The following is a 17,527-nucleotide window of genomic DNA, read 5'->3' as shown; positions in this document are numbered from 1 at the left end:
TAGATAAATTTAATAAAATTGCACCTAACATAAAAATTCTTCATAAAGATACACTTTGCCTCCTTGGTGCACCACTATTTGATGAGGGCATAGAGCCTTCTCTTAACGAAAAAATTAAAATATTTTCGGACAATTTTGACAGACTGGGCATTTTAAATTCTCATATAGCTTATAAAAATCTTAAAACATTGCCTTTTCGTTCCAAAATTAATGTACATTCTACGTGCGAGCCCAATCTGGAAATATCCTAGTCTTACCAATCAAATCGATGCCACCCTTAAAAAAGCTTTAGAAAAAATTCTAAATTTATCTTTTGATGAATATTCTTGGACTCAAGCTACACTTCCCATTCCTTTTGGTGGCATCGGCGTAGAAAAATATCAAGTGTTGCCCTCCCGGCCTTTCTCTCTTCTGTACATAGCATTTCAGACCTCTGTTCAGAAATTTTAAAATCAAAATCTGTAAAAATCATGAATGTTACTGAGGCGATAGAGACCTGGAAGGTAAAGTGCCCTAATGATGATATCCCTAAGGAAGTTACAAAACAAAAACTTTGGGATTCTTCATTGGTCCACGCTACACTACAGAGTTTGACACAAAATTTAATAAGTGCTCAAGACCGTGCCAGGCTTCTAGCGTTATCATCTAAAGAGTCTAGTCACTGGTTGAATTCATTACCCTTTAAAAATCTTGGGACACTTTTAGATAATGAATGTTTTCGCATATCGATTGGTCTCTGACTGGGAACACCTCTGTGTTCTGAACACAGATGCCCGTGTGGAAAGGAGGTAGACACTTTCGGTTTACATGGTCTCTCTTGCCCAAGGAGTTCAGGTAGGCTTTTCCGCCACGGTTCTCTTAATGACATAATAAAAAGGGCTCTTGCCACCATCGACGTTCCTGCTCTTACTGAGCCTCGTGGAATTAGTCGTGATGATGGTAAGAGACCTGATGGATTAACATTGGTTCCCTGGGAACGAGGTCGGGCCCTTGTGTGGGACGCTACATGTGTTGACACACTGGCGCCATCTCATATTCGAGAAACAATGTTAAGAGCCGGTGCCGCTGCGGAAAAAGCTGAAGCCAAAAAGAGAACTAAATATTATTCGTGTATTATATCTAATTACTTATTTATTCCATTTGCTGTCGAAACGCTTGGCCCTTGGAGTAGTGGTGCAAAAAGCTTCATAAAAAGTATAACACCTCGCCTCATTGCCTCCACTGGTGACAGGAGGGCTGGATCGTTTTTTGCCCAGAGGATCGGAATTGCGATTCAACGGGGAAATGCTGCTAGCATTCTTGCCACCATTCCACGCGGTAAGATTTATACAGTAACTAGTTTTAATTCATATTAATATATTTAAGCATTTAATGTTGTCAATTCTTATGTTTATTTATAATACAATAAATAAAGACATAGTATTCAAGAACCGCCGGTAATGCATCATAATATAGTAAAGCAAAACCGCAAAACACCCTGTCAATTTCCCACTGCTAGGCTAAGGCCTCCTCTCTCCTTTGAGGAAGTTTGGAATATAGTCCACCGAATTTTTATGATATTAGACACATTTAGGTATCCACACGATATTCTCCTTCACCACCGAACTCGAGATGTTTTATAAACACAGATTAAGTACATGAAATTCAGTGGTGCTTGCCCGCAATCATCGGTTAAGATGCGTTCTAGCCACTAAGCCATCTTGCCTCATAGTAAAGCTAAGATGTAAATTTAAGATTGATTTATCTCCTTCTTTAAATGGAATTGGAGTGTGGCGCATTTTTTCATTTGTCACACACACACTTGTATAGTAAAATATATTCTGTTTAGGAAATTAGTCTGTAAATATAATCATTGTGACCAAAACTCGATCATAATAACATCTTTGTACACCTTTTTTATGAAATAGGTTGGCGGACGAGAATATAGGCCACTTGATGGTAAGTGGGCCACCATCACCCATAGACAATGACGCTGTTAGAAATATTAACTATTCCTTACATCGTCAATGTTCTACCAACCTTGGGAACTAAGATGCTATGTCCCTTGTGCCTGTAGTTACACTTTCAAACCGGATCACAACAATACTGCGAACTGTTGTTTAGCAAGCAATAGCACGCAGTATTGTTATGTAATGATTTCATTAAATTTTTGTAAATTTAAAATAATGGATTTTGTACATAACTTTGGATAAACCATTATAATCGCTTGCAATTCTTAAAATCTTGGAGCTCGTTTGGTTATACGTCATAATCCCTAATTTTCAAGGCCACCAATGTTATTTATATTTTGTTTTACAAATCTAGTCATTAAGTTCACGCCAAAAAGGTTTATATTCCTGTATAAAACTTTAAAGACATCTGACCTTTATAAGCAACATATCGATAATATTTTTCTTAAGGCAAATGGACTTGTATTTACATTTTGCTACATACATATTTCACTTGATACGAGAGTTTGCTGTCGAAGAAATTTAAAATGTACTTAAAACTTTCTACTTTATACTCTAGTTATTTTCTTATCATACATTGAAAATAACAAATGGTATGTCCCTAAATTGTAAAGTACTTTAGAAACGACGTCGTATGATTCTGTATATATCTATACGTATAATAAAATTAGGGTGGCTGTTGCTAATATTAAAATACTAAATTCATGTACCAAATTGTTTTTTTACAATTTTTGTCGGTCTGTTTTTTCCGTCTAATCTCTTGGACAGAAACTTTTTGGGAATTTTGCTAGCTGATAACTAATGTAATAAGGAGTAAACTAGTTTTGTTTCAAAAGATACATGAAATAATAAGTAAGTCATGCTGCAATATCTAAATTATGTTTAGTACCGGGCGCTGTTATAGAAAAATCTGCGAACTAAAGAATAAGTTTTTGTTAATTTCAAATGCGCATGAAGCAGTTACTGCTAGTTGAAATTATGGATGGACTATGCTTTACTTGGTAGTAAAATTTTGTGAAAGCACGTTTAAATTCCACCCACTCAACGCTTGTTCTATCGCTCACCAGCTCTAACAGAGAAGATACATAACTTCATAATTCTCAAGGATGGAGATTGTCGACGTAAGAAATGGTTAGTATTTCTTGCAGTGCTTAGGTGTTTTGTCGGCAGTACCACAAGGTGAGTTACCTTTTGTGTTGCTTGATTTGCTTTTTGATTCGCTAGTCACTTTACATATCATGTTTAAAAATATGTAAGCTGTGCTGCAATAAATAAAAAATACCAATAAAAGCAACTCCGCAGCACCTATCCTGAGTTGAACTTGTGACCTTGAAATCACAAAATAAAATAATTCATTCAATTTTTAACTTTCATTTTTAACTTTGCCGTTTAGTAAATTCAAATCGTTTGTAAAAAATACATTGTTAGAAAAAGCATCTTATTCAAAACAAGATTTTATTCCACACAGGATATATTAATTTAAATAATTGTACTTAACTAACATGACTTTGTATTTTTTAATGTTAAAAAAAAGAGTAACTACTGTTACATTAAAAATTATTTTCATAATTTTAACTTTTTTTTATAATTATATAAAACGTCAAAAAAGTGTCAATTCGCTAAATTCCGTGCCATTGACCTATTTCCCACTTAATTTATATCGGTGTTGCTAGTGTAACGCTTCAACTTGGCATTTTCTAAAATTTTAATTAATAAAATAAATTACATTTATTTTAAAGGTGCATTAAAACAATTATTAAAATAAGATTTTAATCATCTAATTCGTTCGCTGAATTTGATTAGAGGTCATTTCACATCGTTTCAGATTAATTTAATGGCTGTCTTCCAGTTTAAAGGTTAGTTCTTCGATGTAGGTGTCGGAGTCTAGATATGATAAATTTACTTTGTCTAATTTTTGACTTTTCTTAATTTTAATAATTATTCCAAAATTATTTCCCTGATTTAATTATGGATATAATTCCTTTTTCATTAAGGGTATTTTGGTAGTGATACTGGTCACATTCGCTAACCTTTCAAAGGTTCGTGAACTTTCGATTTCGTTCTTATTGAATTTTGGAACTATCGGCTTCACACCGAATCCAAACTTCTAATTCGATATACTGAATATATCGGTGAGTTGTCTTAATAATTGAGTTTCTTAATTTGTGGTTGTTTAGTATTCAGTGCTTTAATAGCAGTTATCTTTTCAGAATTTATATTAACAATGAAGTTTCGAAGTTTGACAGAACTTTATATCATGTTTACCGACTCGTAAGAAATTGTAAGTCTTTAATTCTTGTTTTTGATTAAATGCATTGGTTTGCAATTCGAAAAGTCGTAGTCATGTGTAAATTGTGGTTTCCAGTGACCCTTTGAAATGGTTCTCCGGAGTTGAGATCGTCAATTTGTGTAAGCAGGACTTTGAACCTCCAGAAGGTAAATTCGTGCTTACATCTTTCGTTAAAGGTATTTATCATTTGCTTATTTGTTTAACTTATTGAACCTGTATATTTCGTATTACAGGAGGTTTTTTTTTAATCGGATTTACCCACCACGTGGACTTTTTGAACGGAAATATTAAGAGTGAACGGCTCCAGGTTCCTGGTTGAGTGTGCAGGCCGGTTCCCTAAGCCGTTGTCGGTATCCACGTGTAGCTGGAAACTTTGGTGATGTACCCCCTTTAAATTATATTATAAATTTCGATTACACCGGTCTGGCGAACGGTGTATTCCTTCAAACCACATCAACTAATTTATTCGTCAGTGGCACCTAATTTTCAACCTTAAATTTTGGATTAGAAAACATTGAATTTTCAAGCTTGCCTTTTATCCCAAGTGACCCTCGCTGAGTCTAGCTGGCATAATTTTATATAATAGTCATTATAAGAAGTAACAAGTAACTTAAGTAACTAGCTAAGCAAAAATTGTTTGTATATACGAAGTTACTGTGCATTAAAAATTTTATAACCTAATATTGTTTCTTTATACCCACCCCGAAAGGTAACACTACTGAGTTTCTTGCCGGTTAGATCTACTTTCGGAACCGGTGGTAGCTTCACTTGGTTGTAAAATGACGATTCAAAAGTGCTTGTAAAAGCCTACTTGAATAAAGTTTATTTTGATTTGATTTGATTTGATTTTAAACTTTATGAATTAAATATTCGTGTCGAGCTCTATTTCATGATTTTATTTAGAAACAGAAACTGAGAAATAGATTATGTTGTATTTAAAATGAAACCAGCCATCTAAATAATCATTTATAATAACAAACTAAACTGTCGTCTTGATTCACTTTATTGGGAATTGGTCGACTTATAATGTTTCTAGGTAGGTAAGATACTATTGTTGTGCTTCATTTAGAGTAAGTGGATCAGAGGAACTACTGATATAGGGGCTATAACATCTTAGTTTACAAATTTTTCGACGTATTGGTGATATACATAAGGAATGGTTAATATTTCTTTTAAGTGCTAAAGTCTATGGGCGGTGGTACCATTATCGTTATAAAAATTGATTTTTCCAATCAACAAAACTTTAACGTCTAGCTTTTGGAAACGTTTGTAAACGTCAGACTTATTAATGACTAAATACTGAACGCCTATTTGTTGTTAATTTCATCATCGGTCATGGACCAATAGCAATTCTAAAAGTAAAATTGGCTAATTTTACATTGATCAATGTTCCAGAAATTCAATTTTAGGACAGTCAGATATGATAGCACGTGTTCATTCGAAATTATTCGATTATATTTTCAAGTCTCCGTTCGTAATCATTATATAGGCATTTTTTTAAGTGTTTAATCAGATTATTTTGGACTGTTTTTCTATTGAGAAAAGACTGCCTGTCTGACAATGGAGTAGCTTAATAGAATAAGTATCATAAAGAATCCAAACCTCTTCAAAAATATAGTATCTTTAAACCAAAAGTCGAAGATTTAAAGACGATTATTTCAGTTTTTCCAGTAAAAATCATTTTGGAATAATTCCATCCAATACAAATTATCTTATTTGTATTTTGATTTGCCAAGATGTGCTAAATCTGGGTCAATTTAGCGAATAATATCCGGCGATGTTCCGTTTACGGTTCGTCTCAGGATAGCGAATATATACAAACATATGTATATCTTATAGTTGTATCATTGTTCGATCACACAAAACAACAACTAACTAAACAACAGCATTATCATTGTTCGATCACACTCAACAACAACTATTAGCTTTTAGTGTAAAGAAAACTGTATCATTAATTATGAAGTTAAAATCTTTATATGAACTAGAAATCATTCAACTTTCGTTTCGTTCGTTTTTACGAATTACGTAAGTGTATACAATTGACTATCAATATACATAAATATATTAAATTTCCCACAAAATTAATTAAAAATAATATCCAATGTAAAAAATTTTATTCACTTAACTTACTTACTTAATATAAGTTTAAAATAAAATTTAAATACATAAACAGTTCAGACAGACATTTTGTAATATAGCCTAATTAAAGTTTTAATAAGCGAGTCCTTTCTAAAAAACTAAAACTCTCTACAACAGAGCACAGTACACACAGCATGTCCTGCAGTGCATCATGCAAAGTTTGATAAAGCTAATAACGTGATAACTCAAAAATGGATCACTTTTGGATTATGCATATGGGGGTTAAAATTATTGCAAATAGTCACCCCTATCACCTCCTAGTGGATGTAGCTCGAATTACCAATAACCATGTGTGTAACGTTTTGTACAGTCAATGCAATTAGTATCAAATGAGCAACCATATATGTGAATATGTTCCATACCTTCTTGTCAAAGGGAGAGGAGGCTTAGCCCAGCTTTCGGAAATTATCAGGTCGTTGTTGTTATTGTTGTTGTTGTTGTGTAACAATGGATAAAATACTAGATCAAATTTTATTTTAATAACTTAACAAAGTAAAGAGTTACAGTGGTAGCGAAGATACTTGTATAAATGTTTAATAAAACAGCACATACGATTCTCACTCATTTATTTGCTATTATATTTTAAAACATTGATTTTCATCTGTTTACAAATTATCATATACCACAATTACACCACCTACTAGATCACAATGAAATTACGATTAACGCCATAGTATCTACAATAAATAAAAACAAGTATTATTTACAAATTCTCATTATTATTTTATAATAAATATTAAAAATAAATTCAATCTTAAAGAAACATTTAGGTCGGTTGTGAAACAAAATGGAATATAAAATATTATAAAACGCCTTAATTAGTAGCTAATAATTTTAAGCTAAGCTTAACGGTGGATGTAAAAATATAGCTGTTTCTATTGTAATGGAAGTCAAACGTGTGTATTGAAATGATGTAATAACGCAATTCCAAACAGAACACGTGAGCCACAAATATATATAACCGCTATGTAATATATAAATAAAACTGAATAAATTGCAGAAAGACATGAAGTTAAATATTTCAAAGGAATAAAATATTTAAAAAACCTAATTGTCAGTTTCAATGATATTTCAAATCCGATAGAAGCTGTGTCAGCGTCGTGTGAACATTCAGAAGATTCTACTAATCAAAATTCTTATTTATTAAACATTTACGCTTATTATTAAACGTGGAGCAATTTTTTTTATTTGTACCACTAAATTTATGCTATCTCTTTCATTCTTAGCTTAACATTTAAAATGTTAGAAAGAGACAAACCATGTGAAGCGATACAATTATAACGACGGTAATAATATGACAGGAATTAAGTACAGTTTTTGCTACCAAAAAGCGCTTATACAATCGAATCATTTGGTTTTTCCGCTTTCGATAATAAAGGTACACTACTGTAGTCTTTGAGGCATTCGTTTACTTTTCTAGCTCCATTATCAAAGGAACTCGCTGTTGGTAATTTAGGTATCCAATTATTATTGCCTATTTTATTCGGTTTATGATTACCGATTGGGTTCAACTGACAGTCCTTCAGTTTTACTTTGGGCTGTCCAGTCTGATTCACGTTATTATGATTCAGAGAGTTTATATTTAATGATACTGAATTTGAAACGGTTTTATCGTCGTCTGTTTCTGTGACTCCATTTGTTACTGGCTCAGTTGGATCAGAATGTTGTCTTTGCATCTTAATGACTTGCAATATAGGCTGAGCTTCTTTCTCCAATTTACTAATATCTACTTGTTTTTGTATGAATGTGCCTGAACCTCTTCTGCTTGATGACCTTGATGATGGATCCATACGCTGTCGGAATGGCGTGAGATGTGATAGCGAACCACTCTCCACTGACTGACTTTGTAATTTAAGTAATGGTGCTTTTTCTTTCGGTGCATTTGGATCAATTATTTCTCCTAATAACCAATATGTGACTAGAACTCCTTTACCCTGGTTTAAAAAAAAAACAAATTCAATACAATTTTATCACACAATACAACCTTTTTTCTGCCGTGATATAAATAAAATGTCGTTGACTGAATGTGATGATTTGATCGATTCACTTTTGATGGCATATTAATAAGAAAATAAATATCTTTCGGCATATATTCCCGGTTTCTTGATATCTTGATTAGTTTTGGAAATAAATGTATGGTCTTAGCATTGATATCTTGCCGGTTATTTTTGTTAGAATCTACTTTCCGAATCGGCGGTAGTTTCACTTAATTGTAAAATGACGATTCAAAAGTGCTTGTAGAAGCCTACTTGAATAAAGTTTATTTTGATTTTTATAACTTACATTTTTAGCTCACAATTCAGTTTAGGTAGATAACGGCATTATATATGTATCACGGCAGTTTTGTTTTATATATTTAAATACATACCTTCATAGCGACTTCTCCTCTACATATATCTATATATATCTTATAGTTGTATCATTGTTCGATCACACTCAACAACAACTATTAGCTTTTAGTGTAAAGAAAACTGTATCATTAATTATGAAGTTAAAATCTTTATATGAACTAGAAATCATTCAACTTTCTTATTCGTAAGTGTATACAATTGACTATCAATATACATAAATATATTAAATTTCCCACAAAATTAATTAAAAATAATATCCAATGTAAAAAAATTTATTCACTTAACTTACTTACTTAATATAAGTTTAAAATAAAATTTAAATACATAAACAGTTCAATAGCTAAGTTATAAGTCAGACATTTTGTAAGATAGCCTAATTAAAGTTTTAATAAGCGAGTCCTCTCTAAAAAACTAAAACTCTCTACAACAGAGCACAGTACACATAGCATGTCCTGCAGTGCATCATGCAAAGTTTGAAAAAGCTAATAAACGTGATAATTAAAAAATGGATCACTTTTGGATTATGCATATGGGGGTTAAAATTATTGCAAATAGTCACCCCTATCATACCTCCTAGCGGATGTAGCTCGAATTACCAATAACCATGTGTGTAACGTTTTGTACAGTCAATGCTATTAGTATCAAATGAGCAACCATATATGTGAATATGTTCCATACCTTCTTCTCAAAGGGAGAGGAGGCTTAGCCCAGCTGTCGGAAATTATCAGGTCTTTGTTGTTATTGTTGTTGTTGTTGTGTAACAATGGATAAAATACTAGATCAAATTTTATTTTAATAACTTAACAAAGTAAAGAGTTACAGTGGTAGCGAAGATACTTGTATAAATGTTTAATAAAACAGCACATACGATTCTCACTCATTTATTTGCTATTATATTTTAAAACATTGATTTTCATCTGTTTACAAATTATCATATACCACAATTACACCACCTACTAGATCACAATGAAATTACGATTAACGCCATAGTATCTACAATAAATAAAAACAAGTATTATTTACAAATTCTCATTATTATTTTATAATAAATATTAAAAATAAATTCAATCTTAAAGAAACATTTAGGTCGGTTGTGAAACAAAATGAAATATAAAATATTATAAAACGCCTTAATTAGTAGCTTATAATTTTAAGCTAAGCTTAACGGTGGATGTAAATGTAAAAAATATAGCTGTTTCTATTGTAATGGAAGTCAAACGTGTGTATTGAAATGATGTAATAACGCAATTCCAAACAGAACACGTGAGCCACAAATATATATAACCGCTATGTAATATTTAAATAAAACTGAATAAATTGCAGAAAGACATGAAGTTAAATATTTCAAAGGAATAAAATATTTAAAAAACCTAATTGTCAGTTTCAATGATATTTCAAATCCGATAAAAGCTGTGTCAGCGTCGTGTGAACATTCAGAAGATTCTACTAATCAAAATTCTTATTTATTAAACATTTACGCTTATTATTAAACGTGGAGCAATTTTTTTTATTTGTACCACTAAATTTATGCTATCTCTTTCATTCTTAGCTTAACATTTAAAATGTTAGAAAGAGACAAACCGTGTGAAGCGATACAATTATAACGACGGTAATAATATGACAGGAATTAAGTACAGTTTTTGCTACCAAAAAGCGCTTATACTATCGAATCATTTGGTTTTTCCGCTTTCGATAATAAAGGTACACTACTATAGTCTTTGAGGCATTCGTTTACTTTTCTAGCTCCATTATCAAAGGAACTCGCTGTTGGTAATTTAGGTATCCAATTATTATTGCCTATTTTATTCGGTTTATGATTACCGATTGGGTTCAACTGACAGTCCTTCAGTTTTACTTTGGGCTGTCCAGTCTGATTCACGTTATTATGATTCAGAGAGTTTATATTTAATGATACTGAATTTGAAACGGTTTTATCGTCGTCTGTTTCTGTGACTCCATTTGTTACTGGCTCAGTTGGATCAGAATGTTGTCTTTGCATCTTAATGACTTGCAATATAGGCTGAGCTTCTTTCTCCAATTTACTAATATCTACTTGTTTTTGTATGAATGTGCCTGAACCTCTTCTGCTTGATGACCTTGATGATGGATCCATACGCTGTCGGAATGGCGTGAGATGCGATAGTGAACCGCTCTCCACTGACTGACTTTGTAATTTTAGTAATGGTGCTTTTTCTTTCGGTGCATTTGGATCAATTATTTCGCCTAATAACCAATATGTGACTAGAACTCCTTTACCCTGGTTTAAAAAAAAAACAAATTTAATACAATTTTATCACACAATACAACCTTTTTTCTGCCGTGATATAAATAAAATGCTGATGGCTGAATGTGATGACTTGATTAATTTTTACTTTTGATGGCATATTCATAAAAAAAAAAAAAATATCTTTCGACATATATACTTGGTTTTTTGATATCTCGATTAGTTTTGGAAATTAATGTATGGTCTCATCATTGATATCTTGCCGGTTCTTCTCGGTAGAATCTACTTTCCGAACCGGTGGTAGCTTCGCTTAATTATAAAATGACGATTTAACAGTGCTTGTAGAAGCCTACTTGGATAAAGTTTATTTTGATTTTGATAACTTACATAGGTTTACATTTTTAGCTCACAATTCAGTTTAGGTAGATAACGGCATTATAGATGTATCACGGCAGTTTTGTTTTATATATTTAAATACATACCTTCATAGCGACTTCTCCTCTACACTCTAATCGGAATGTACCAAAACTATCAAGCAATGCTTTTGTAGTGGGTGAAACGTGAATTTTCAACGCCTCGCCATTAGATTCCATTCTTGACGCTGTATTCACCGTATCGCCGAAGAGGCAGTAACGAGGCATTTTAAGACCGACGACACCAGCCACACACGGTCCTGTAATAAAATATATATCATATATTCCTGCTAACATATTTTAGTATTTGCATAATTCAATGCAGTAAATAATAATTATACGTGTACGTAGACTAAATATATTGACTTGAAAGTTTAAATTGAAGGCGCTAAAAGGTTCTTGAAAATATATTTTTTATCTTTGCGCAATATACGTGACGTCATTATATATATTATATTCATATAAATATGAGAACGACGACACAATAATAGTTTTATCAGCAAACCATAAGAATCATAGCAATAACTACCAGCTCATCATCATCATTGTCTTAAGGATATTAAATGAATATTAGAAATACTTCATGGAAGTTTATAAAGTTACAATGCAATCTATCACGTAATTAAACGCAATGCTTTTGAGTGTTGATTATTCTAAATTCCATTCTTTTTTTTTCATCAGTTAAATTTTTCAAAGCAAAGCAATTTAGGTGATTTTTTTCTCCACTACGCACTGCTTTTGCCCTAAACCTATATAGGATCCTCGAATGTATTATTTATGAGGTAGAGCTTTTTACATGATACTTTTTCCCTTCAATCTTTTGTTTGATCCTTACGCCTCTCTTTCTGTTCAAATTAGATTCTTTCAACCGAAATCAATTTGAATTTTTTATTTGATGAATCTTGCAAAAAGTATCGTTTCGTTATTTCATATTTCACAATTTATATTAAAAATAAAACAAATTCAACCTTACAGAATAGGATATAAGGTAGCTATTGCTTCAACAGTTATAACGTGCTACATAACTTATCACTACATATTATAAAACAAAGTCCCCTAGCCGCGTTTGGAGTTTATTACATTTAATTAACTAAAAATACTGAACGTATTTTTATGCGGTTTTCACTTATAGATAGAGGGATACATAAGGAAGGTTAAGGTATATAATAAATTAAGGTTATTGAATAAATGATTTGAAATAAAACGACAATTGTTATTGTTAAACATGTGGGAAAAAACAAAAAACAATACATATAAATAAAAGGAAAAATAAAAATAAAAAAAATTATGTCCACCCGTGCGAAGCCGGGACGGGCCGCTAATTAGTATACCCTATTATTGAAGGTACACAAAGTCAATTTTGGAAACCGTGATTTCTTGTAAATCCTATACACTATTTTTTTTTTTTTTTTTGAGTTAAACAATAGAAGTTCGTGTATTAAGGGTAAATTTTCAAGCGTTGTTTCTAAGTGGCAGACGAGTTAATTGTTTATTCAAGCTTTTCGAATATATCATCATTCATCAGCGCTCATTAGTCTGTTGAGATAAATAAACGTGAGAATCTCTTTATCTTCAGTACGTATATTCGAGTTATTTAATTTTATGTGAAAGTAACTCTGTCTGTCTATGCGTCTGTTGCTCTTTCACGACCAAACCGTTGAAATGAATTACAAGAAATTTGGTATGAAGCAAACTTGATATACACAGGGTACTTTTTTGCCTGACACATGACTACCAACATCCTAAAACGCGAGAAGCCGCAGGCGACTACTAGTACATTATATAAATGCGAAAGAGTCTTTATAAGTAGATTTGTTACTCTTTCACACGAAAACTACTATAATACAGATTGATAAGAATAACACAATTAATAAATATAAATATAATTAAAACATAGTCTTTGATTGTTCTGAAATATGAATGATAATATTCATTTTAATATGATCAATGACTAAGATCTAAGTGAGAAGTAAAGATAAGCTAATAACGCCGAGTTGCCGACTTCGCAAAGTAATGTGTCTTTTATGACAAACGTTTGCATCGATTATGACAAGAATATTATATACACTTTCTATATATTTGTTGTCACACGGGGGCACAGTACGGGGAGTTTAAGACCTCGTATGAAAATATCATACTAGCGGTATGGAGCTTGAGCTTTAGCTTGAGCGGAACAGAAATAACAGACATAGCTAGGAGGATAAGCAAGCTGAAGTGAAGAACTAAAACTCGATGTGATTTGATCGAATGTTATTTCTTCTTAATCAAAGATACCCCATTTTAAAGTAGGTACACATATATAACTTTATTACAACATATGAAATAGACGTTACGGCCTAAAAAAGACAGAGAAATCTATGCCTTTCTTAGCCACATCGCAAAAAGACACATACGTGGCGTACATATGTACGTGGCGTTACAGTTTTCCATTGAATTATACAAACTTAATATTAGTTAACAGAAGTAGCAAAACACACTTATGATAGATAAATAGAAACAAAACAAATGAGTTGAAAATAACAATAACTAACTAATAAAAAAAAAATTGTGTTAATTTTTAATTATCGGACGTTTAAAAAGTGAATATAATTCTAAATTGGTTATAGAAAATGTACATCATACGATAAGTAGTGATTGTTTTCACTTAAGTTCTCACTTTATTAACTATAAAATGTAACATACTGGTAGGCTTATAAAATACTTTCCACCAGGAAGGACGACTTTGCGAAATTTATAACATGACGTCGTAAACTTTTCCCGTATAAAACGAGCCTATTTGCAACAGTTTTGCTAAAGTAAAGAAAGTTCTCGGCCATTTTCTATCCGCCTCTGCTCACATAGTTTGATTAAATTCATAAAGTCGACGTGATATAAGGTGAGCTTAGAAAATAATATAGAAAACTATATTATGGTAAATTAAAAACAAAAGCTGCTGCGTGCTGAGATGGCCCGGTGGTTAGAACGCGTACATCTTAACCGATGATTGCGTTCAAATATAAAACAAACCAAACAAAAATATCTGCTTAATTTGTGTTTATAATTCATCTCGTGCTCAGTGGTGAAGGAAAGCAGCGTGAGGAAACCTGCATGTGTCTAATTTCATCGAAATTATGCCACATGTGCATTCCACCAACCCGCATTCGAACAGCGTGGTGGAATATGTTCCAAGCCCTCTGCTCATTGAAAAGGCCTTATCACAGCAGAGGGAAATGTACAGGCTGTTACTTTACTTTAAAAAAAAAAGTGACATCAAAAATATTAAATATTTCAACTGTCCAAGGAAGATAACGAATTAAAACTATAATTGCAAAAGTAATTAGTATATAAAATAAGTATATCAATAATTGTCAGATTTATAAATTAAAAAAAAAATTAATTTCATTGAAAGAACTTAAAATTACAATACTTTTAAATAAAATTTTGAAACGATGATTTACTTTATTTTTCTTTTTATTTTACTACAAAGGTAGTAAATTATACGTTCAAATTTATAGTCACGAAATTTGAATATGGAATATGGAACGTTATGCTATATAACTACCGAGTTTCTTGAAGGTTCTTCTCGGTGTCTTCGGACTTTCCGCACCGAAGATACCACTTCACTTAGAATAGTTGTTAAATGACGAATCCAAAAAATCAAACAAAAAATTTAATTGGTTTATTCTTCAATTCCATATAAATAAAATAACTATTTCATATCCTAACGCGTGTAATATCATAACGATAGCAAAGCATTATTACTGAAGTTGAGCGCACTTTATAGCTTTATTTTGCTAACTATATTGCAGATATCAAACGATAACTTTGGCATTTGGTTGGCATTTATTTGGCTTTAATTGTTATTTTGTCAGTTTACTCATAAATCTGTTTTAAATAACAAGTTTTTATGACATTTTTATGTCATAAAAACTTGTTATTTAAAATGTCAATTTGAGTGCAAAAAAATAAAACATGTTCCAATTGTACAAACAGTGATGAATTGGCAATGTGATTATTTTTTACACGAATTATAATTAAAATAATTATTCAAGTTTCAATAATTATTAATTAAAATAAATATGAGACACCATCACATACATTACTGTGATCCCAATGTAAGTAGCTAACGTAATTGTGTTATGGAAAATCAGAAGTAACGACGGTACCACAAACACCCAGAACCAAGACAACGTAGAAAACTAATGATAATCTACATGGACTCGGCCGGGTATCGAAGCGGGACCTCGGTGTGGCGTACCCATGAAAACCGGTGTACACACCACTCGACCACGGTGTAATGTATTTAAAAAAGGATTCCGACAATTATTATTTTATAGTGAAAAATATTTTACGCAACATATGAGATTAGTATGCTTCTATTTAACCCCAATATATGATACTTACTTAAATAAGCTATTTGACAATGCGAAAAATAAAGTGTCAATTATTGTATAAGTTTAAAAATGGTTATTTACAAAACAAAGTTGAAAATAATACTTTATTTATTCAAAAATCCATAAAGAAGAATGCACTATTTATACGTTTGTCACGTGACACAAAACGCTCTTGATTGGCCGGGCTTATGATGAAGTCACTTACTTATTAACTTTGCTTGCCTACTATATGTATCACAGATTAGAACACAAGCAAGTGACGTCACTGACCCCATTGGAGCGCCATATTGTCCAAGTAGTGTTTTCGCGCGCTATTTAAATGTGGAATTTTTGTTATGATATTTTCGGCAAATATGTACTCGGAACCATTAAATATTATTATATACAGATTATACTTTTTTGTTCATTTTTTTTTAAGTAATCTTTTGGGTTCAAGTTTGCTCGGACAAGACAAGACAAGAGTTACTTTTGTAATATTTTTATGAATTAATGACATATTCGAAACGTTTCTTATTTCTTAATTTAGGCACTATATTTAGATTAATAATCACATAAATATAATATGTCTTACCAGAATGCAATCCAATACGAAGCTTCAGCTGATCAAGCGGCCGGTGTCTGATTTTGAAGCGCCGTACAGCGTTCAAAAGCGCGAGTGCCATCCGAGCTACTTCACAAGCGTGCCGAGTGCCATTGCGTTCCGGTAGACCAGATACTACCATATACGCATCACCTATCGTTTCCACCTGAAATTAGTACTTAATGATTATCACTATAAGATTTCTATTATATTTATTTAATACACAATTCTTCCGCCAAATAACAGTACTTAGTATTGTTGTGTTCCGGTATGAAGGGTGAGTGAGCCAGTGTAACTACAGGCACAAGGGACATAAAATCTTAGTTCCCAAGTTTGGTGGCACATTGACGATGTTAAGAATAGTTAATATTTTCTTACTACGTCATTGTCTATGGGTGATGGTGACCACTTGCCATCAGGTGGTCCAGATGCTCGTCCGGCAGCCTATACCATAAAAAGATTTTCATAGATTAGGTTGATTTATACATGATTAATAAATGTATTGGTTATTGGATGTTAATTTCACTAAATCTGCGATAGACAATGACAAGCGTTGGCTAATCACAGTGAATACTTTATTGGTGAACCCGGCTAGATCACTTTGGTTTGAGCATTCAACGAGGACACAAGCATAAAGTGTAATACAATCTTTCAATTAACCAGTTATTACAATGTTTAGTTCAACTGACCTAAGATCCGTACACTATACAGATTTATTTACCTAATGAATACCTTTTTCGTATTCTGAGAAAAACTTTTTAATCATTATTTTGCAAGCTAAATTAAACATAAAGAATCCAGGTTCATAATGTATATTCTACAAAGAAGAGTCTCTGAAAGTCTCCAAAATCTAAGTAGAAACTGTTTTCTATTCATTAACTTATATAATGCCGACGACGGCTATATATTTTCGGGACAATTTAGTTCCCTGACAAATTCAATACTATATTTCTAATATATTTATTACCTGATGTAAGAACTAACCTTATACACATCATAGTTTTCAACGATAGAATCGAAGCACGTGTACAAATCGTTGAGCAAATCAACGACTTGCATAGGGGTTGACGTTGCAGATAACGCAGTGAATCCGACGATATCAGAAAAGTAAATGGTTACTTGTTCAAACGTTTCAGCAACAACAGACTCCCCGTTGATCAATTGAGAGGCTACTGACCTGTTAAAAATAATTTCATGATACAAAAATG

The 17,527-nt window shown here is 32.1% G+C and overlaps 2 protein-coding genes across 3 annotated transcripts in view; both read right to left on the bottom strand.

Moving 5' to 3' along the window:
- Window positions 1-7,243: 7,243 nt before the first annotated feature.
- On the bottom strand, window positions 7,244-8,761 carry LOC124538827. The gene is made up of 2 exons (XM_047116039.1): window positions 8,747-8,761; window positions 7,244-8,312 (listed from the first exon to the last, which is right to left on the bottom strand). Exons 1-2 carry the CDS (start codon window positions 8,750-8,752, stop codon window positions 7,713-7,715), a joined length of 606 nt encoding a protein of 201 aa, XP_046971995.1. The 5' UTR covers window positions 8,753-8,761; the 3' UTR covers window positions 7,244-7,712.
- An 833-nt stretch (window positions 8,762-9,594) lies between these two features.
- Window positions 9,595-17,527, bottom strand: part of LOC124538722 (atrial natriuretic peptide receptor 1) — a 355,202-nt gene continuing 347,269 nt past the window's right edge. For both annotated transcript variants that reach the window (XM_047115881.1, XM_047115880.1), the window contains 4 exons: window positions 17,304-17,496; window positions 16,311-16,485; window positions 11,436-11,626; window positions 9,595-10,986 (listed from right to left, as the gene is read on the bottom strand). In XM_047115881.1, the coding sequence (XP_046971837.1) occupies window positions 10,387-10,986; window positions 11,436-11,626; window positions 16,311-16,485; window positions 17,304-17,496 (1,159 nt within the window). In that variant the 3' untranslated portion in view covers window positions 9,595-10,386. The remainder of the gene's footprint in view (window positions 10,987-11,435; window positions 11,627-16,310; window positions 16,486-17,303; window positions 17,497-17,527) is intronic.

Source organism: Vanessa cardui, chromosome 21, assembly GCF_905220365.1.
Source record: "Vanessa cardui chromosome 21, ilVanCard2.1, whole genome shotgun sequence".
Lineage (NCBI taxonomy): Eukaryota > Metazoa > Arthropoda > Insecta > Lepidoptera > Nymphalidae > Vanessa > Vanessa cardui.
This window is presented reverse-complemented; position numbering and strand designations above follow the sequence as displayed.